Raw genomic sequence first — 16,104 nt, 5'->3', positions numbered from 1 at the left:
TTGTGCATTTCTCGGTCTTCTTTGGTACGAACCGGGGAACTGACATTTACAAAGTCTGGTCATGTTGTTCTCTGAGAAGGTGAAGCTCTGATTTCTCACTGTTGGTATGTTTTGTTTTGTGCTTAGTGAAAATGTGTGTGTGACTCATGTTGCTTTTCGATCTCAGTTAGGCGTTTAATGTTCTTTGACTCCCATTGCTTTAGTGCTCTCAGAGAGAAGATAGAGACTGATGATCCTGCAGAAACTCAGTCCAGAGACAGTGAACTCCTTCTGTCACACATCCATATTTGTCCTTTTTCTTCTCCTGCCTTTTCTTTTTAATTTTTCATTAGTGATGACATTTCTCCCTCAGAAAACAAAGCAGTGTTTAATCTGCTGCCAAATTCACTTGTTTGTCAGAAATGAAATGAGGCCATTAAGTTTAATTGCATAACACACATAAATACCAGAATACCTCTACAGAAAGCCATTCAAGCCAAAAGGAAATGATTATTATACACTGAATATATTTGTTATGAAATACATTTAAAGGAATATTATAAATGACTAACTTAAATATCTGATATATATGTACTTTAACCTCTTTGAATTCTACTTTTTAAAGATATGCTTGTCGTGCTTTTCGCATTTTCCAATCAGCAGCTAATCATTACTCACACATAATTAATTTGCAAAGCTGGTCAGCATCAGCATGCAGCTCATATACTGTGAGTGTGATTGCAAATGTCTGTGAGTTGAAGGGTTGAAATTAAAACATGAACTGTACTTGTGCCCCCTTTTCAGACATTTTCATTAATCAAAATCAGTTAAAGTAGGATTCTAAGATTATAACAAGCTGAGGCCTATTTCTTCCACAGGGAAACCAAAATACCAATCAGCAACTATGAAATGAGCACAGCAATTACACTTATGCAATTTTTTGAACATCCTTTAATATATTTTGAAGCCTAAATGATGTCTTTCCAACAGTACAATTCTTTATTGTCTCTTGGTGGAAATGGCTTTTAGAATCCCTTCATTTTTGATTTTCTTTGAGGCTGAACTCTAATTATGTACATAAGCCCCGTATAAAGGATATTCATTGCCAAAATGTGTTCAGGTGTTGAACTTGGCCTACTTAGAAAATGTGCATGTTTGTGCCAAAACAGCAGGAAGTTTGGTAGTCTGTCTTCATTTCACCTGACTAGTGCATCTGCCATGTGCTTCATTTGTTACTTCAGATGTTATTTAGAGATAACATCCACCTCTAGCATGTTGCATCTTTGGTTTCTTTCCATTCAGTTCATATGAGACACATACTGTATGGGTTCTTCTTGCCACTACTCCTGTTTTATCCCAGGTTGTTTACATACCTCTTGGTCTCTGACTTGCATGCTGAATAATTTCCAAACCAGGTGTTGGACATGATATTGTCGTCATACTGTGGTTTGTGAAATGCTTTGTAATGGATTGCCTTAACTGAAAATTAATAAAATATTGACAACTTTGGCAGAATGCAAGATGGGTTTTTGTGTGTTTGGTGACTTTGAGATGAAGCAACTAAGATGGAACTTTAAGCACTTAACGCTTAATCTTAAAAGAACGTCCCCCTGATTTAGCCTTCAACGGACAGTTTAAACAAGGATGAAAGTCAGTGCATCAGAACTAGAGATATCATACCATTTATTCCCATGCGAGTAGCAGCAAACGTAGCTTCGAGCCTGCAGCCTCAAGCAGAGACGAGGAGCAGACTATGGAGGTCTGGTGAGCTCACTTCTTTCTGACTCCACACCCTCAGATTTAATTCATTTTCAAACTTGTCGTCTTCACTCCCAACTGACACTGACTCGAGTGACATCACTTCAGTTGCGGCTCCCTCAGGAGCCAAAAAAAGGCTTTCTAAAACTTTTTTTCCACATAAGCAGTGATACTGCCCAATATATGGTTACAATAGTGGCTTCAATATTCGTCCATCTGATAGCCTCTGATATTCATTTTACCTATTTCGTTTCTGTTTTGGGGGAACTTGATCATCAAGGCATTGAGTTGAGTTAAATCTTTTTTTTTATTCTTAATTTTAGGATTAATTCAGTTGAAAATAAACAAGTCACAAGATGCAAAATACTTGATGTACTTGATATTTGATGTAGATCATTGTGTTTTGAATTAGCACTGCCGGGATTTCTTTCTTTTCGGGATAAACTGCTGCAAAATGGATTGAAAAAAAAATTAGATGAACAGGTAATCTAAGACAAAGATGCTGTTTTTGTGTGATTCTTGTGATGAGGGTCCATAAAGATGCGAAGATAAATCACCGTGCAAGCTGGGAGGGGTTCGTTGTGAATGTGTGAAGGGCCCAGAATTTTGTGTTTTCCAAACTAAGCCTGTAAGCAGACTTTGTTGTGTAAAATCGATGGCTTTAAGCTCAGCTGTCTACACTGTCTACAACTTCATTTCCTTGTTTTTTGATAACTCACTGTCAGGTCATACATTTGAAACCTGCTGTCATGAGATTTTTTATTGCGGCTGTTTTGTCTTTTTTTTTTTTTCTTTTTTGATTTGTACCTACACATCTCTCCCTCTGAGAGAGACTGGTATCCAGTCAACAATGAGCCTCTTGCAGAAAGAGTTCCCCTTTGAAATGTGTTTTTTCCCCCTAATGAGATGCACTGCTGACAAATCAAGATGTCCACCTGGGGAGAGGGAGGCAGCAGCTGGAGCCATAAATTACCAGCCTAAGATAGAGCCAACATCTCCCATGCCCACCCACTTACTGCTCGAACAATAACCACCAACTGGCAGCCAGGAAGAAAATCAACAGCTAATGACATAGAATTACCCTTCTTATATATAACATTTCACATGTATAATACGCAAAAATCACTTACGAGAGAGTTCTGCCTAGAACTAATTACACCAATTACTCTAGAGGCCTGGCAGGCAACATATTATGAGCCAAAATAGATGTTGAAAAATCAGTCTCATGGCAAAGACAATTAAAGGAATAGTTGTGTGTTTTGGGAAATATACTCATTTAGTTTCCTGCCAAGAGTTGGATGAGAAGGTTGATACCTCTCATGTCACAGAGAGAGTCTGAGACAGTAAGCTACAGCATGAACTCATGTTTGTATGGGAAGTTGGCAATGCAGTAAATTGTGAAATGTTTCCCTCTTTTATACTTTAGATAGATATTAAACAGGAGTTGTTGTTGAAATGTTCAGGTATTAGATACATAAAATATATGTACCTAATACCTGAACATTTCTGCCTGAGTCATGGCTATCTTGGCTATATTATAGCCAAGATATGGTGGTTTTCATACATTTTAATGTGGAAATGTTCCACATTGTGTGTCATTTGCTGCAGCTTACTACATCTGATTAGACAATGAAATGACACCAGCACATTTGTGAATTAATAAGGTCTGCAGGCAGTGCGGTCCACAGCCACCAAACGCCCCTCTGGACTCCGGAGTGTCTGTTTTTAATCTGTCGAACAGGGCACGGAGGGAGGTGTGCAGAAGCTATTCCCACTCTAATCAGAGATGAGGGCGAGCTGCAGTTTCAGTATTGACCTGGAAACCAACCGGAACCAGATCTCTTCCTGGTATGTCACAGCACTGCCAGCTCTGCCCAATTAAAAAGCCTCCAGCTTCTCCAGCAGTAAGGTAGGCTGTTTCATGCCTAATGGTGGGTGGAACAACATCCACCAATTTGTAGAGCTCAGACCAACTGAAAAATGTGTAGCTATTTCTTTTTAGATTTGGATTCGGAGTTCGTGGGAAGGATCGTTACGGCTTCCGACTGACTGTTTGGTATGCCTCTCCTTTTTAACCTTTCTGCTCTGTTGTTCAGAATGAACTCTGCTCACCTCAGGGCTACAGCACAGGTCTTACTCACTACTGCAATTCACTTGCTGCCCTTGTATTGGCCATAAATCATCATTAGGCTCCCGGTAAAGAATGATATTAGAAGAAGAATGAGTGAGTTAGCAGTGGAGTCAGAGTGGGGCTGTGGGTGGTTTCCCATTACCACCCATATGAAATAATGTGTTGGAGATTTGTCGGCTAGGCTAGCCGTTCACATGGAAAATAATTGTGAAGAATCATATTAATTAGCATTCACTGAAAAGAAACGCAAACACGCCATATTTCTTTCACCTCTTAATTTTACATTTAAACTCGGGGGCACAATGGAGATTTGGTTTGTAATAACCTCAAGTGGATCAGATCAAGAACTATCACATCATCGGCCTCGAAGGCATGACGATTGACATTAAAGTGGCCACTGACCACGCACATTAATAACACCAACAAATACACAGTGGAGAAGAGCTGAGTAGCTGCAGTATGAGAGTGCTGACTTCTCAGGGGGGAGTCCGACGTGCTGAATATCATTACATCCTGCTGGAGTGAGCCTTATTTACTGTTTGCTGCATGCTGGAACAGCCTGTTCTCCCATAAAAATGCTTTTCCATTATGGACAAAAACAGCACTGAAATTGAAAATGTCAGGGATATTTAACTGATTTCATGTGATTCTACATGCCAACATTAACAGGAGGATAGTGAGAAGGTAAATAATCCAGTCTGAAGCTCATCAAATCAAAGCCAAAACAGTTTTAACTGGCCACTGCCTTAAAAAAAGAAAATCAATTAGCACTTTTGATAATCAATTAATTATTTAAGTCATATTTTCAGTAGAGATGGCCAAAATGATGTGGCTCCAGTATTTCACATATGAATATTTGCTGGTTTTCTTAATCTTTGATGATAGGAAAGTCAATGTCTTTGGCTTCTCGACTGTTTGGACAAAACAAGCAGTTTCACCATTTGGGCTTTAGGAAATTGTGATTTTTCACAGTCTTCTGACATTTTGTACAACAATTAATCAAGATAATCAATATTTAGCAGCTTAAAGAGTGCAAAGGTCAGTGTAGCATCACAAAAGCTTTGAATAATGAAAATACTAAAATAAAATAAGACAGTCAAAACATCAACAACAATAATTATTGTTTTTTTGATTTTATCCCATTGCTTCTTTTTTTATAATATGCAGTTGATCATATCAGCAATACTAAAACAACAAAACAATTACTTTATTATTACCATTTTCCTTTGTGAGCTCATTCATTAGTCACTGTTTAGTCTACTCCGTCTCTGCATTATGATTTAATGAAGTGTATGAATTACTAAAAAATTTTGCTGGGGAAAAGGGAGGAGAGTCAAAGTTTAAGAAGTATTTTTAAAGAGAATATGAATCTTTTCAGGGACAGTATAAAGAAGTGAATAGGTCCATGGCCAGTGACTGTGTACCCTGGGCTGTTTGTCCCTCTTCCTCTCCTCCTCCTCCTCTGCACAGGTGAGCTACCTGCTCTGATTGCTGAACGAGGTGCACCTGGCCGGGGATTGAAGCGCTTAAAAGCTCCTGTGCCTGTATCAGAAGACAGCTGATCTTGCCGCTTCTCAACTTGAGATTTTGTCTGTGTTGTGTTTTGACTTTGTTTCTTGTGGCTGATTTGGTGTCTTGGTTGTTTCCATGTCTTCATGTCAATCAATCCCATGGATTTTGGTTGTTTTAAAGGTGTTTGCCTGTGATTGTTTTGGAGTGTTGTGCACCCCATAGTGCTGTCTCAGGGTGGGGTGTAATAGCATGGACAAACAATGTATTTCGACATTCGATATGGAGGGCTTGTTGTCAAATTACCCGCAGGCTGAAAATAGAATATTGTTGACTTTCCAAACTGTAAAGAGCCTCAATAAATCTTCCAAGTGAAGGCTGAAATAAAGTGTAGATATGGGGAAAGAAAAAAAAGGAAAGATCTTCCCCAGCTCTCCTAAAGCCAGACTATCTACCCTTTAGCAAAAATTAAAATTACAATACCCTCCCCTGCTTAGTAATTTTCCTATATTCCCTTAGAACTGTGAGACTCAATCTCACGCAAATCAAATGGCTGTTACATCTCTGAGAGCTGATGCTGCCTGGAGCCATAAACCATTTCAGCAGTGAGCACCATTCCCTCGTTGATGCGTGCCATTTAGCAGCAAACTGAAAAGTGTGCACAGTGCCTGGCTTTACCAGCCCTGTCATGCAGAAAAAGGCTTTGGAGACTTCAAATAAGAGAAAGCAGGTGGTAGTTTCACATAGTGCCCAGATAATACGTCCTACACTGCCAACTACTCTCTCTGCATGTATTTACTACACACCTTAGATTACCTCTTCAGTGACTTGAAGCCAGGACTGTAATCTCTGTGGCTGGAGGGGAAAGGGAAGAAGAGGAGGCTGGCAAAAGAGAATATATGGGAGAGAGGAGGAAGTCGAGTTAAAGATGAGAGAGGCATCGAATGGGAAGAAAAAGCTGGCAGGTGGAGAGAAGACACAGGGAGAGGGTGGGAGGCTGGAACGAGGAGTAAAGGAGATTAGAGAGAGCACAGAGGAGGGAGAAAGAGTGTGCAGAGGAGGAGAGAGCATGATGAGTACAGTAGGAGAGAGGAGGGGAAGACTGAGCCCCCCTCCCCACAGGGAAGCACTGTCTTGTGAGTCATCCACAAGCAGCTGGATCTAGGCCCGTGTGAGCCAGAGACTCCCTCCTATGGTCTTGTGGGATATTAACAAAGAGAGAGTGATGAATGACTGCTCCTTGGATGAAGAGAAAATAGAAGATGAAAAAAAGCCTCTCGGTGAATTCAAGGCTGCCTGATTGAGTCTCTTTTGAAGGGAAAGAACGTGATAAATGAGTTATACCGTACACTAGACTGCTGTCGTTCCTCGCAACGCTCAAAAGCTTGACACGCGCAGAAAACCCTTAACATTAATGATGAATCCTTTTCCGTTAATGTGTTTTCCAGTATGAGGCTGAGCATTGTGGGGGAACTCCCAGTTTTTAATGATGGTTTGTGGGAAAGAGGGTCGCTCAGTAATTATGGGAGTTCTATGAAAGTCACAAAGCAACAGCTACATTTCTCAAAATAATTGCCTTCTTTTTGGCAGCTTTTACCTCCGCTCCCCAAATCCTTCTTTTCTGAGATGTTTTGCGACTGCTGCGCTCAGTCTCATCCCTCCTGCTCCTGCTCATGGTTGTGTATTTACCCCCTCAGAAGACACACAAACACACACACGTGTGTATACCCCCGCACATGGAAACACTGGCAGAGGTAACAGAAATAGCTGTAGACTGTGAGCAAAAAGATAACAGCCACTGCTGCTGTGTGGGTGTGACACACAGCTCAGCTTCGTCGTTCCAACTCTCTGCGACAGTTTGGGAAAGAAGGACTGAGAGAAACCGCTACGAAGTGCAGAAACCACTGGATTTCTGATTGTCTATCCCCAGACTTGTGCTGCTCTTCTGATATCACCTACACTGAGCTCTGAGCTGGCACTCGCCTCCCACACAGCTCTGTCAGAGAGGCGCTGTCTTTGAAGAACCGTTAGACAGACTCAGCATTTTGAGACGTTAGAGTGAAAATGAAATAAGGAATAAGGTTTTCTCTGAGGCCTGAGGGCCACTCTGTCGCTCCTTGTTTCAGCCGTACCAAGTCAAGTGGTCTGCCGAGTTGATGCATTTGGTTCAACTTTTATCATCCTCTGCTTCACGCCAGTGCAGTCAAGATGTGATGCTTCACTGATAACTCTGCGTGGTGCATGAATACTTCTCCAAATCCAAACCCTGAGGAAAATGCATTCATTTGCATCAAGCATTATTTATAACCTAGCTCACCCAACTAAGAGCAAGATGAGAAAAATGGCCTCAGGTTACCATAATCTTAGGTTGATTTTCTTTTCTGGGATGATTCATGGCAGCAGTTCACTGTGTGACATCCATCACGCCGAAAAGCCACAAACATAGTAAGCGTGGTGTGACTGTGCAGGTACCCAGTCAGAGGAAATTAACAAGTGCAAGTACAAGTGCAAGTAGTTGTGTGGAGATCAAGTAAAAGTAGCAATACCTCATTAAAACACTCCATTACAAGCAGGTTTAATAGGATGTGCTTTTATGCTATCACTTGATTTACATTGTGTTTTATGTGGGCTTGCATGGTGGGTTTGAAAAAAAGAGTCTAAGTTTAAAATCCCACGCAACATCTTCACATGAGCAGCCACAGATCCACTAAAACACTAATGAAGCCCATCTCATAGGGTTAGACATCAATGCTTGAATGCAACTGGTTTTTCGAGGTTAAAGTGCAGCCAGAGTTTGGAAAATGTTTGTCAAAAGATGGCAGACAAAGACAAGGACAAGGACTCGAGCCGTGTGGAGAGCAGTCACAGCTGAATCTTCTTCATGAAATACAAACAGGAGAAAACATGACCTCCACAAAAAGATATTCAAAAGGTTGGGTGATGATTAAGGGTTTCTATGAAATGTATGTATTTTAATTCACTCCTCCATTACGACTGACATCACACTCACATTAAGGCTGACGGTCAACTCTTCAACAGTGTAACATCCAGATCACAAAGAAATTCTGAGCAAATCCCGCTCAAAGAGTCGAGGAGCTCATTGTGTTACTCTCCAGCAGCGGTGAATCTAAGACGCCCTGTGATTAAGCCCTTCAGCACTCACAACAGAGGTTTGGTGTGCTAGCCTGTCATGTGCATTAACTTTTCTTTATTTGTGGGTTTTTAGAGGAGCCAAATTTTAGTCCCTGGTAACAGTGGAAGAATGTATTGAGAGCTCTGACTGGAACAGAGCTATAAATCACACAGCTGGATCCTTCTCTTCTCTGCAGTGCAAGAGGGAAAGAAAAACACCCTGAAACACCTCAGCAGCAGTGTGATGCTGCATGGATTTTGCTGTTCTTCCTGCAGGTAAACTGAACTCTATCAGATACATGATGAGGTAACCTGTTAATCAGATCATCGTTGTTGATGCAAATATTCATTTGACGGGAGAGTTGAGTGAATAACAAATGCCAACTCTTTCTACGAGCAGGTTTACTCCTGGGGAAAAGGCTTGGTCTTGCAGGTAGCAGCGTCCTCGTGATTTCCACTTTGAAGTAATGGCCTGTGTGAGGAATCCATTACTTTAGCCTTAATACCCCGCTGCGATGCTTGTGGGGGTATGTGACACTCCATTTCCTTTCATTTCCTGGCTTCACTGCCAGGGCTTCATCTTCTGTCATAGTGTTAAAAAAAATGCATTTTGTCATTTTTTTGTTTTTTGGGGGGGGTGGAGTCAAAAACATGTTTTCTGTTTTTGCAATACAAGTGCACTCCCTTAAAATAGCATTTGTGGCTGCAGGAAAAAAAAAAAAAAAAAAACAGAATCAAATAAAGTATGCAGGAATCTTAATGCAAATTCAGTCTTGGGCATTGTCTCATCCTGATTACTATTCAACCAATCTCAGGAGTACAAGAGTCCGCCCCCCTCGGCTGTCAAGAAAGATTACAGCTGACGATAATCTAAAGCACAGCGTCAGCAAACTACAACAACCCATTCTTGTGCTCCTTTTGTCCTGATGACTGATTACCTGGAGTCCCGGTCCTGTGCATGTGACAACCCTGTGGAACGTAACTATGTACATTTACTGAAGTACTGTACATGTACAGGTCTGAGGTATTTGTATCTTGCTTGAATATATTCTTTTCATGCCACTTCTGCTCCACTACTGTTCAGAGAGGAATGTTGTGCTTTTTAATTTCATTATTATTTGACAGCTTTAGTTGCTTTACAAATGATTTCCAAATAAGGTTTTTGCACACAAAGGATACAGAGAGCTCATAAATTAGGATGCTTTATTTTACATTAAATTATCCAGCAGTTTATACAAGTACAGCTGAATTGATTAGTCAGCAACTATCCATTTTTCATGCAAAAATGCATTTTGGCTCTGTGAGGGTTTGCTGCTTAACAATGTTTTTTTTGTTGTTGTTGATACATTATAATGTGTTTTTAGTTGTGTATTCATATTTGCTTTTACATTTTTATTTCTAGTTAAATTCATCTTTCAGATTTTGAAGTTTGGACAATGTGAAGGTGTCACTTTGGCCTTGGGGTCACTTGTGATGGCATTTCTCCTTTTTTCTCAAATTTTACAAACAATAAATAAATCCATCAAGGAAAATAATCATTAGTTGCAGTCCTTTCTAAATGCGTTCAAACTAGCTCCTCCTTGAGCAGCAACAACAGTAAAATGCTGCTTACACATCAATACATCAGTATAATGATGATGATTTATAGTAGTGTATCAGTCACAGGAAACGTTTTTCGGCATTTACTTTTAATATTTAGTACATTTTTCCTATTACACTTATTTGTATTTTCACAGTGTGGTATTAGTACTTTTGCTTAAGTAAAGGACATGACTATTTCCTCCACCAGCGGTCATCATCAGTATTCGTCTGCACACAGCCGACCCTGAGCCCGTGGCTGATTGTTAATCCCACATCTCCCTGCTCCCACATGCAGGGAAACCCCATGCAGGAGCCGGTCATTCATCCTTTATGAGCACAAGAGATTCCTGTTGGCAGCTCATGTCAGCCTGACAACCTGCTGATGGTGATTTTATGATGTCTCAGTATGACGCCTTTGAGGTTTCTGAACTTCACACAGAGGCAGCATTTCAAAGTGCAGCCTAATGGGACGTGCTAGGATCAGGGCCAACTAGAAGTGTTTATGAGATGGATCGATTGCACTGTTTGTTTAGAGCTGCTGCACTGCTCACGGTAAAGGCTGTTCTGGGGAGGTGATGAGGAGATGTAGTGTGTAACAGCAAATGAATGAGCCCTAGTTAGGATATAGCAAGGCCATTAAAGCTCTGAGAACATGCTGTCTTCCAGTGAAGTTGCTCTGGTTCAGTTTTTTTCTTGGCCTTCTTCTCTTCACAGTTGGAGTGTGGACTCTGGTCTCTAAAAGATAATGGACATGTTTCATTAGTGGATGGTGGATGAGGATCTCAGTGGTTTTACTGAAGGCACTGCAAAGCAGCTTTCTGTGGTGGCTGAAATGAGTGACAGCTGGTCCGGCTCTGTAGTCTGGAAGTGCAGCATTCAATCTGCAACATTATACTCATGTAAACACGCAGTTTATGTACAAAGACTTAAATGGTCTGAGCTTGGTGTTCACAGTAGCAGGTTTCAGGCTTCTCAGCTTGGTTCTGTATGTGGTAATTTCTCATAGAACATTTTTATTATCTTAATTTGCAATATCACGTCAGCATGAAATGTGTAGAGGAACAGTGGATTTTAGTGAGAGCTGAATCATTTCTGCTCAGCAGGCTGTTTCCTTTTTTGAGCCACAGAAATCAGATATGCTGCAGAAACCCAAAACCGCAATTAAATGAGAAGGAAGGAAGACATTAAAGTAAAAACATCTTCAGAAATTTTTAACAAACTACTGCCATCTTAGGGGAGAATAATAGCATTGCAACAGGAAACGCCTGAGAATCCTGAGGTCTCAGGCGACGCTGACAAAAATCTCTGTGCTGTAATGTTTAGAGTGAAGACGGGACACCAAAGAATGTTAATTTGAAAATTACAGGGTCATTTATTGAGTATATATTTACCGTTACTGTATTACAGTTTGGATTTTCATTTCCTTTACTTGACGAAACGTACAGAAAATGATGTGCATTACATTTGAACATGGGTCTTTCTTGATAGTTGTTTGAATGAAATACAACCAAAAGTTTTATTTTTCCCCAAACAGAAAAGGCAAAGGTGTGTATGAGTTATAGAGTGCTGTAGTCCAACAGGTAAGATTTGCCAGAGTTAAACTTCCCCAGAGGGCAGCCGAGCCGCACACTGCTGGTTTATGTTAGCTCGAATCAAAACACACTGAAAGTATAATAGCAAGGGGGGTTATGAGGAACAAAGCTAACTATGAAACACACATTAAGCTGCTGTACGAATACAAACAGAAGCAACAGTGCTTTTCAATACACATGAATGTGATTTAAGATATAAATATATAAGATATAAACTACAGTAACAATGCTGAACACCGTTTCACATTGAAAGCAGTAGTGGACTAAAAGAACACTGTGTCAAAGCTGCTGAAGGATATACAGGAAAAAAATACTTTAAACTGTATCTTCACAAACCTCAGACAGGCATACAGCTACTAAGATGATCACATTTAGTATCAGTTTTGAAAGTACTAAAAGTACCAGTGAAACAACGTCCTCTTGACTCAAAACTGCAGCCAAAATACAGACGACACCAAAGCCACTATTAATCTCTAATACTGCGTCTCTCAGTAAAGAGGCAAACAGCTGAAACCAGCCTGAAGATTCAAAATGTAACCTTTAAAAATAAAAGGCCACTTCATTTCAGCTTTTAGGCTAAAACTGAATTCATCTGAATTTTGGCTTCTGGCTCACTTTGCAGGAAAAACGTCCACCAATTGATATTTCAAAGCACTCTAAAATCCTGACTTTCATATTCAACAGCTCAAGGGTGAAGAGCAAAAAAGCGACCAGTGTTTCAAGACAGTTTGTTTTCAAGGCAAAAAAAACATACATATATTACTTGCTGGTTTATCTTGTGAAGATGTGACTTTACAAACAACATGATGTGCAATTATGCATCTGTGTATACACTGTTCAATACAAATCACTAATTAGTCACAGTAAGAGAAAAAGGAAATGTGGGGAAAAGGAAAAAAGAAATTATTTTTTTAAGAGGACAAGGCTACTGTGACAAAAAGTGAGGGCACAGGTTAGTCAATACTTTAGAGGTCCAAGGACAAACTCATAGCCCTTTCTAAACTCTAGACCACCCACACACAAATGGAGGCACAATGAAGGACAATTATATAAAGAAAGAAGGTACCAATGTAAAAATGGCAAGTTTGCTTTTAAATGTTTATCTTCACATACACACATGCAGTTACAGGCACACAAAAGGCCTCTAAAGCAAGGCGAAAATAACTTGAACATCAGGTCAGATTACTGTCTGAGATGCCATCCTCTTTAGCCTGGTATAAAGGACAGAGGGGAAACTGCTGCACAAAGCTCTGCGGCAGGAGGCCCCACGTCTTAAAGTCCTCCTCTGTGAAGGGGAGATCATTCAAAATACTGTTTTCCAGCTCCTCTATATACTCACGCCGCAGCTCGGTTAAGGAGTCAGATGAAGTGCAGGAATTGTTATCAAGGCTGCTCTGCGATAACGTCACGCTGTCGTTCTGATCGGTTCCGTGTCTGCTGTGCTGACTGGTGTTATCATTAGACGATGTCTCATTGACTGTTTTGGTATTTGTTTCATAAGGCCTTCTTGTGATCCTGACAGGCTTCGAGCAGGTGTTTGTCAGCATCTCAACTGGAGCAAAGTCCCTCTGGGTGATTTGACCGAGTGGCATTGTTTCAGCCATATCTTCAGATACTGTTTGGAGGATGTTGAGGCTCCACATGTCTCCAGCCCCTCTTCTGTGTCTGTTAGTGAGGAGGTCCTTGCTCAGGTCAATAAGGATACAGTCAGAGTCCTTTTCACTACTTTCTGTGTCCATCTCGTCCTCAGAAGCATCCTGCTCCAGGCACTCTGCCCCCCAGGCTTCTTCACATGACTTCCTGGATTCCCTTACAGGAGACTCAAATATCACCCCTTTGGGAGCAAGAGGCTGAAAATGTCTGCGGCGCAGGCTGCTGCATGCTGATGAGCTGAGTTGGCTCTCAGGCTGCCTCAACATGTAGTGTCGGACTGATTCAGGCACCAGGATTTCATGGTGCTTTCTGCTGGGCACTAATGCGGAGAGGCTTCCAGGTACGCAGTTTCCTACAATGGGTATAACAGAGGTAGGTTGAAGGGCAGAGACAAAATCCTCCAGCTCTTGGTAAGAGGAGTGATCAGAGTAGGGCACCACATGGACATTGGGGTGAAAGGAGACCAGGGGCCTGCTGGTGGGTAAGATGGCCAAAGTGGGTTCTTCATTGTTCCACTGGAGTAATGAGGCATAGCAGATGGTTGACTGCTCCACAACACGGATACGACCGGCTCCTTGGTCAGTGGTGAAGACATCAGGCAACTCCAGGGCTTTGAGGGTTTCCATCCTCTCAAGGCTCACCTCGATCCAGGTTTTAAACTCCATCGCCAGCTCAAGCAGCAGACATTCCTTTCCCAGTGCATACAGGCCTGCAAGGCAGCGAAACAGAGTATTGAGTTGTGTCTGCTGAGGGCAGGGAGAAACACAAACCTCACAGAAGTAAGCGAAGAGAGTAGCACTTTATGTTGGGAAAGAACAAGGAATTTTAGACTCAATATAACTAAAGGTTTCAATTTGAAAAAAAAAATCAAAAAAAAAATCAAACGCACAATACCACCTACTTAAAATTTCCAATTGACTTATAGTGACCCCTGATCACACACCTGGCACACACAGTACAGGATAATGGATAATGCATGTATAGAAAAGTCTGTATAATATTACCTATGACAACACTGTGGTTGGGATGGCTGCGGATGATCTCTTTGATTTGTTGAGTGGCTCGCTGTCTGGAGGGGAGGGTGCGATTGGGGTCACAGTTGGTGTTGTCCAGGTACAGGACATCTATAGTGGTGTTGGTCCTCAAGCACGGCTCACGCAACATAGAGGGGGTATATCTGAAGTCACCTGAAATAAACAATATGTCAACGCTGTTACTTCCCACGATTCTGTAATTGATGCACTACCTGCACATATTTCTACATCATTTAATGTCAGTTCTGGTGTTGGAAAGCAGAAGGAAAAGAAAAAAAAAACAGGAAAAAACAAAAAACACATGCCATACCTTAACAAATATTTTCTACATCCTAGTAGCGACAGATCAAACGTTTTGCTTGTGCATTCAGACACTGACCAGTGTACAGTATGGAGCCAAAGTAGCCTTCAAAGAGAAACATGACAGCCCCTGGACAGTGGTTGGCATCGATCAGTGTGACAGTCAGCCTCTCTTTGCCGATGTCATCCAGTGGTAGCAGGTATGGCTCACCCAGCTCTAATGGATGGATCCACTGTTCTTTCACCTGAGCAGAATTAGAAATGATCACCAGAAGACAACTTACTGAATGTACAAAAGCAATGCATCTAGTGTCGTTCTTAATGCTTTCAACTCACATGATCCCATTTTCCTTTGAAATAAATTCAGAGTTAACCCCAAAATACTGGCGACGTCACATAAACCTATATTCTATATCTGCTTATTCTAATCCTTAGCCAAGAGACAAATTAAGGGGAAAACATGCATACTCATAGTCATGCATAAACATGCAGCTCACCTGCCGCTTGAGTCTGAGCAGGGTGGCAGTGGTTGGTGAGCAGTAGATGGGCCGGTTGCTCCAGGTGGAGGTCAAACCCACCGTGTGGTCGCTGTGCATGTGGGACAGGAAAAACAACCGTGTGCCTGGACACTTCCGAATATGCCAGAAGTCTACAGCCAGCGGGGTGTGCGGGATGACTTTACCGTTGCCTGACATTGTCTACGGTTTGGCTGGAGGTCCTACACGCAGAGGTGTCACTGCAGCAGCAGCAGGTGGGCTGAAAACCAAGTGACGTTATCGACTGTCACCACACTGACGATAAGCGTTGTTTAACTTATTTATCTAGCTATTTGGTTCCGTCTCTGTAAAGTAACAGCGGTGAGTTGTACCATTACGATTGATTCAATGTTTATGAGTCAGGAAAGTACTGCCTTAATCCCAGTGACAATTCAACGTTAATGCAGTCTTGGCAATAAAAAACGAAAGGATACTAACGTTGCTGATAGCTAGCTAACGCTAGATGGAACCGTCGAGGTTGCTAAAACAGTGTGGCTATCTGCTAGCTGTAGTTAGCATTCTGCGGCTAAATACTGGCTCCTTATTGCGTCGCGACGCCATTATTTTGCGTTTTGAAAATCTCCTGTCCAGCCTTCGTTGTCACAACCAGCTGGCCGATGTTTCACAGCTGCAGTGCTAGCAGCAGTTCACGGACCCCGCCATTTCTGTTTTCAATTTCTTCTTCTTCTCTAGAGTTGTGCTGTAGCTGGAATCACGGTTGTTGTTATACTGCCTCCACTGGTCGGGATGAAAACATTAAATTTTAGAGGAAATTTAGAAGGTAAACAGAACTGAAATATATTTTAGAAATTTTCACTTATCGTGTAATCATGTTGACAAAAAAAATCTGTCTTTTTGTTTTTATCTTTCCTGTCTTTTCATCCCTAATTTTCCTGCTG

The 16,104-nt window shown here is 41.4% G+C and overlaps 1 protein-coding gene across 1 annotated transcript; it reads right to left on the bottom strand.

The window, feature by feature from the left end:
* Window positions 1–11,440: 11,440 nt before the first annotated feature.
* dclre1b (DNA cross-link repair 1B) lies at window positions 11,441–15,884 on the bottom strand. The gene is made up of 4 exons (XM_070969560.1): window positions 15,167–15,884; window positions 14,749–14,914; window positions 14,340–14,522; window positions 11,441–14,044 (listed from the first exon to the last, which is right to left on the bottom strand). Exons 1-4 carry the CDS (start codon window positions 15,362–15,364, stop codon window positions 12,855–12,857), a joined length of 1,737 nt encoding a protein of 578 aa, XP_070825661.1. The 5' UTR covers window positions 15,365–15,884; the 3' UTR covers window positions 11,441–12,854.
* Window positions 15,885–16,104: the final 220 nt, after the last annotated feature.

Source organism: Chaetodon trifascialis, chromosome 8, assembly GCF_039877785.1.
Source record: "Chaetodon trifascialis isolate fChaTrf1 chromosome 8, fChaTrf1.hap1, whole genome shotgun sequence".
Lineage (NCBI taxonomy): Eukaryota > Metazoa > Chordata > Actinopteri > Chaetodontiformes > Chaetodontidae > Chaetodon > Chaetodon trifascialis.
This window is presented reverse-complemented; position numbering and strand designations above follow the sequence as displayed.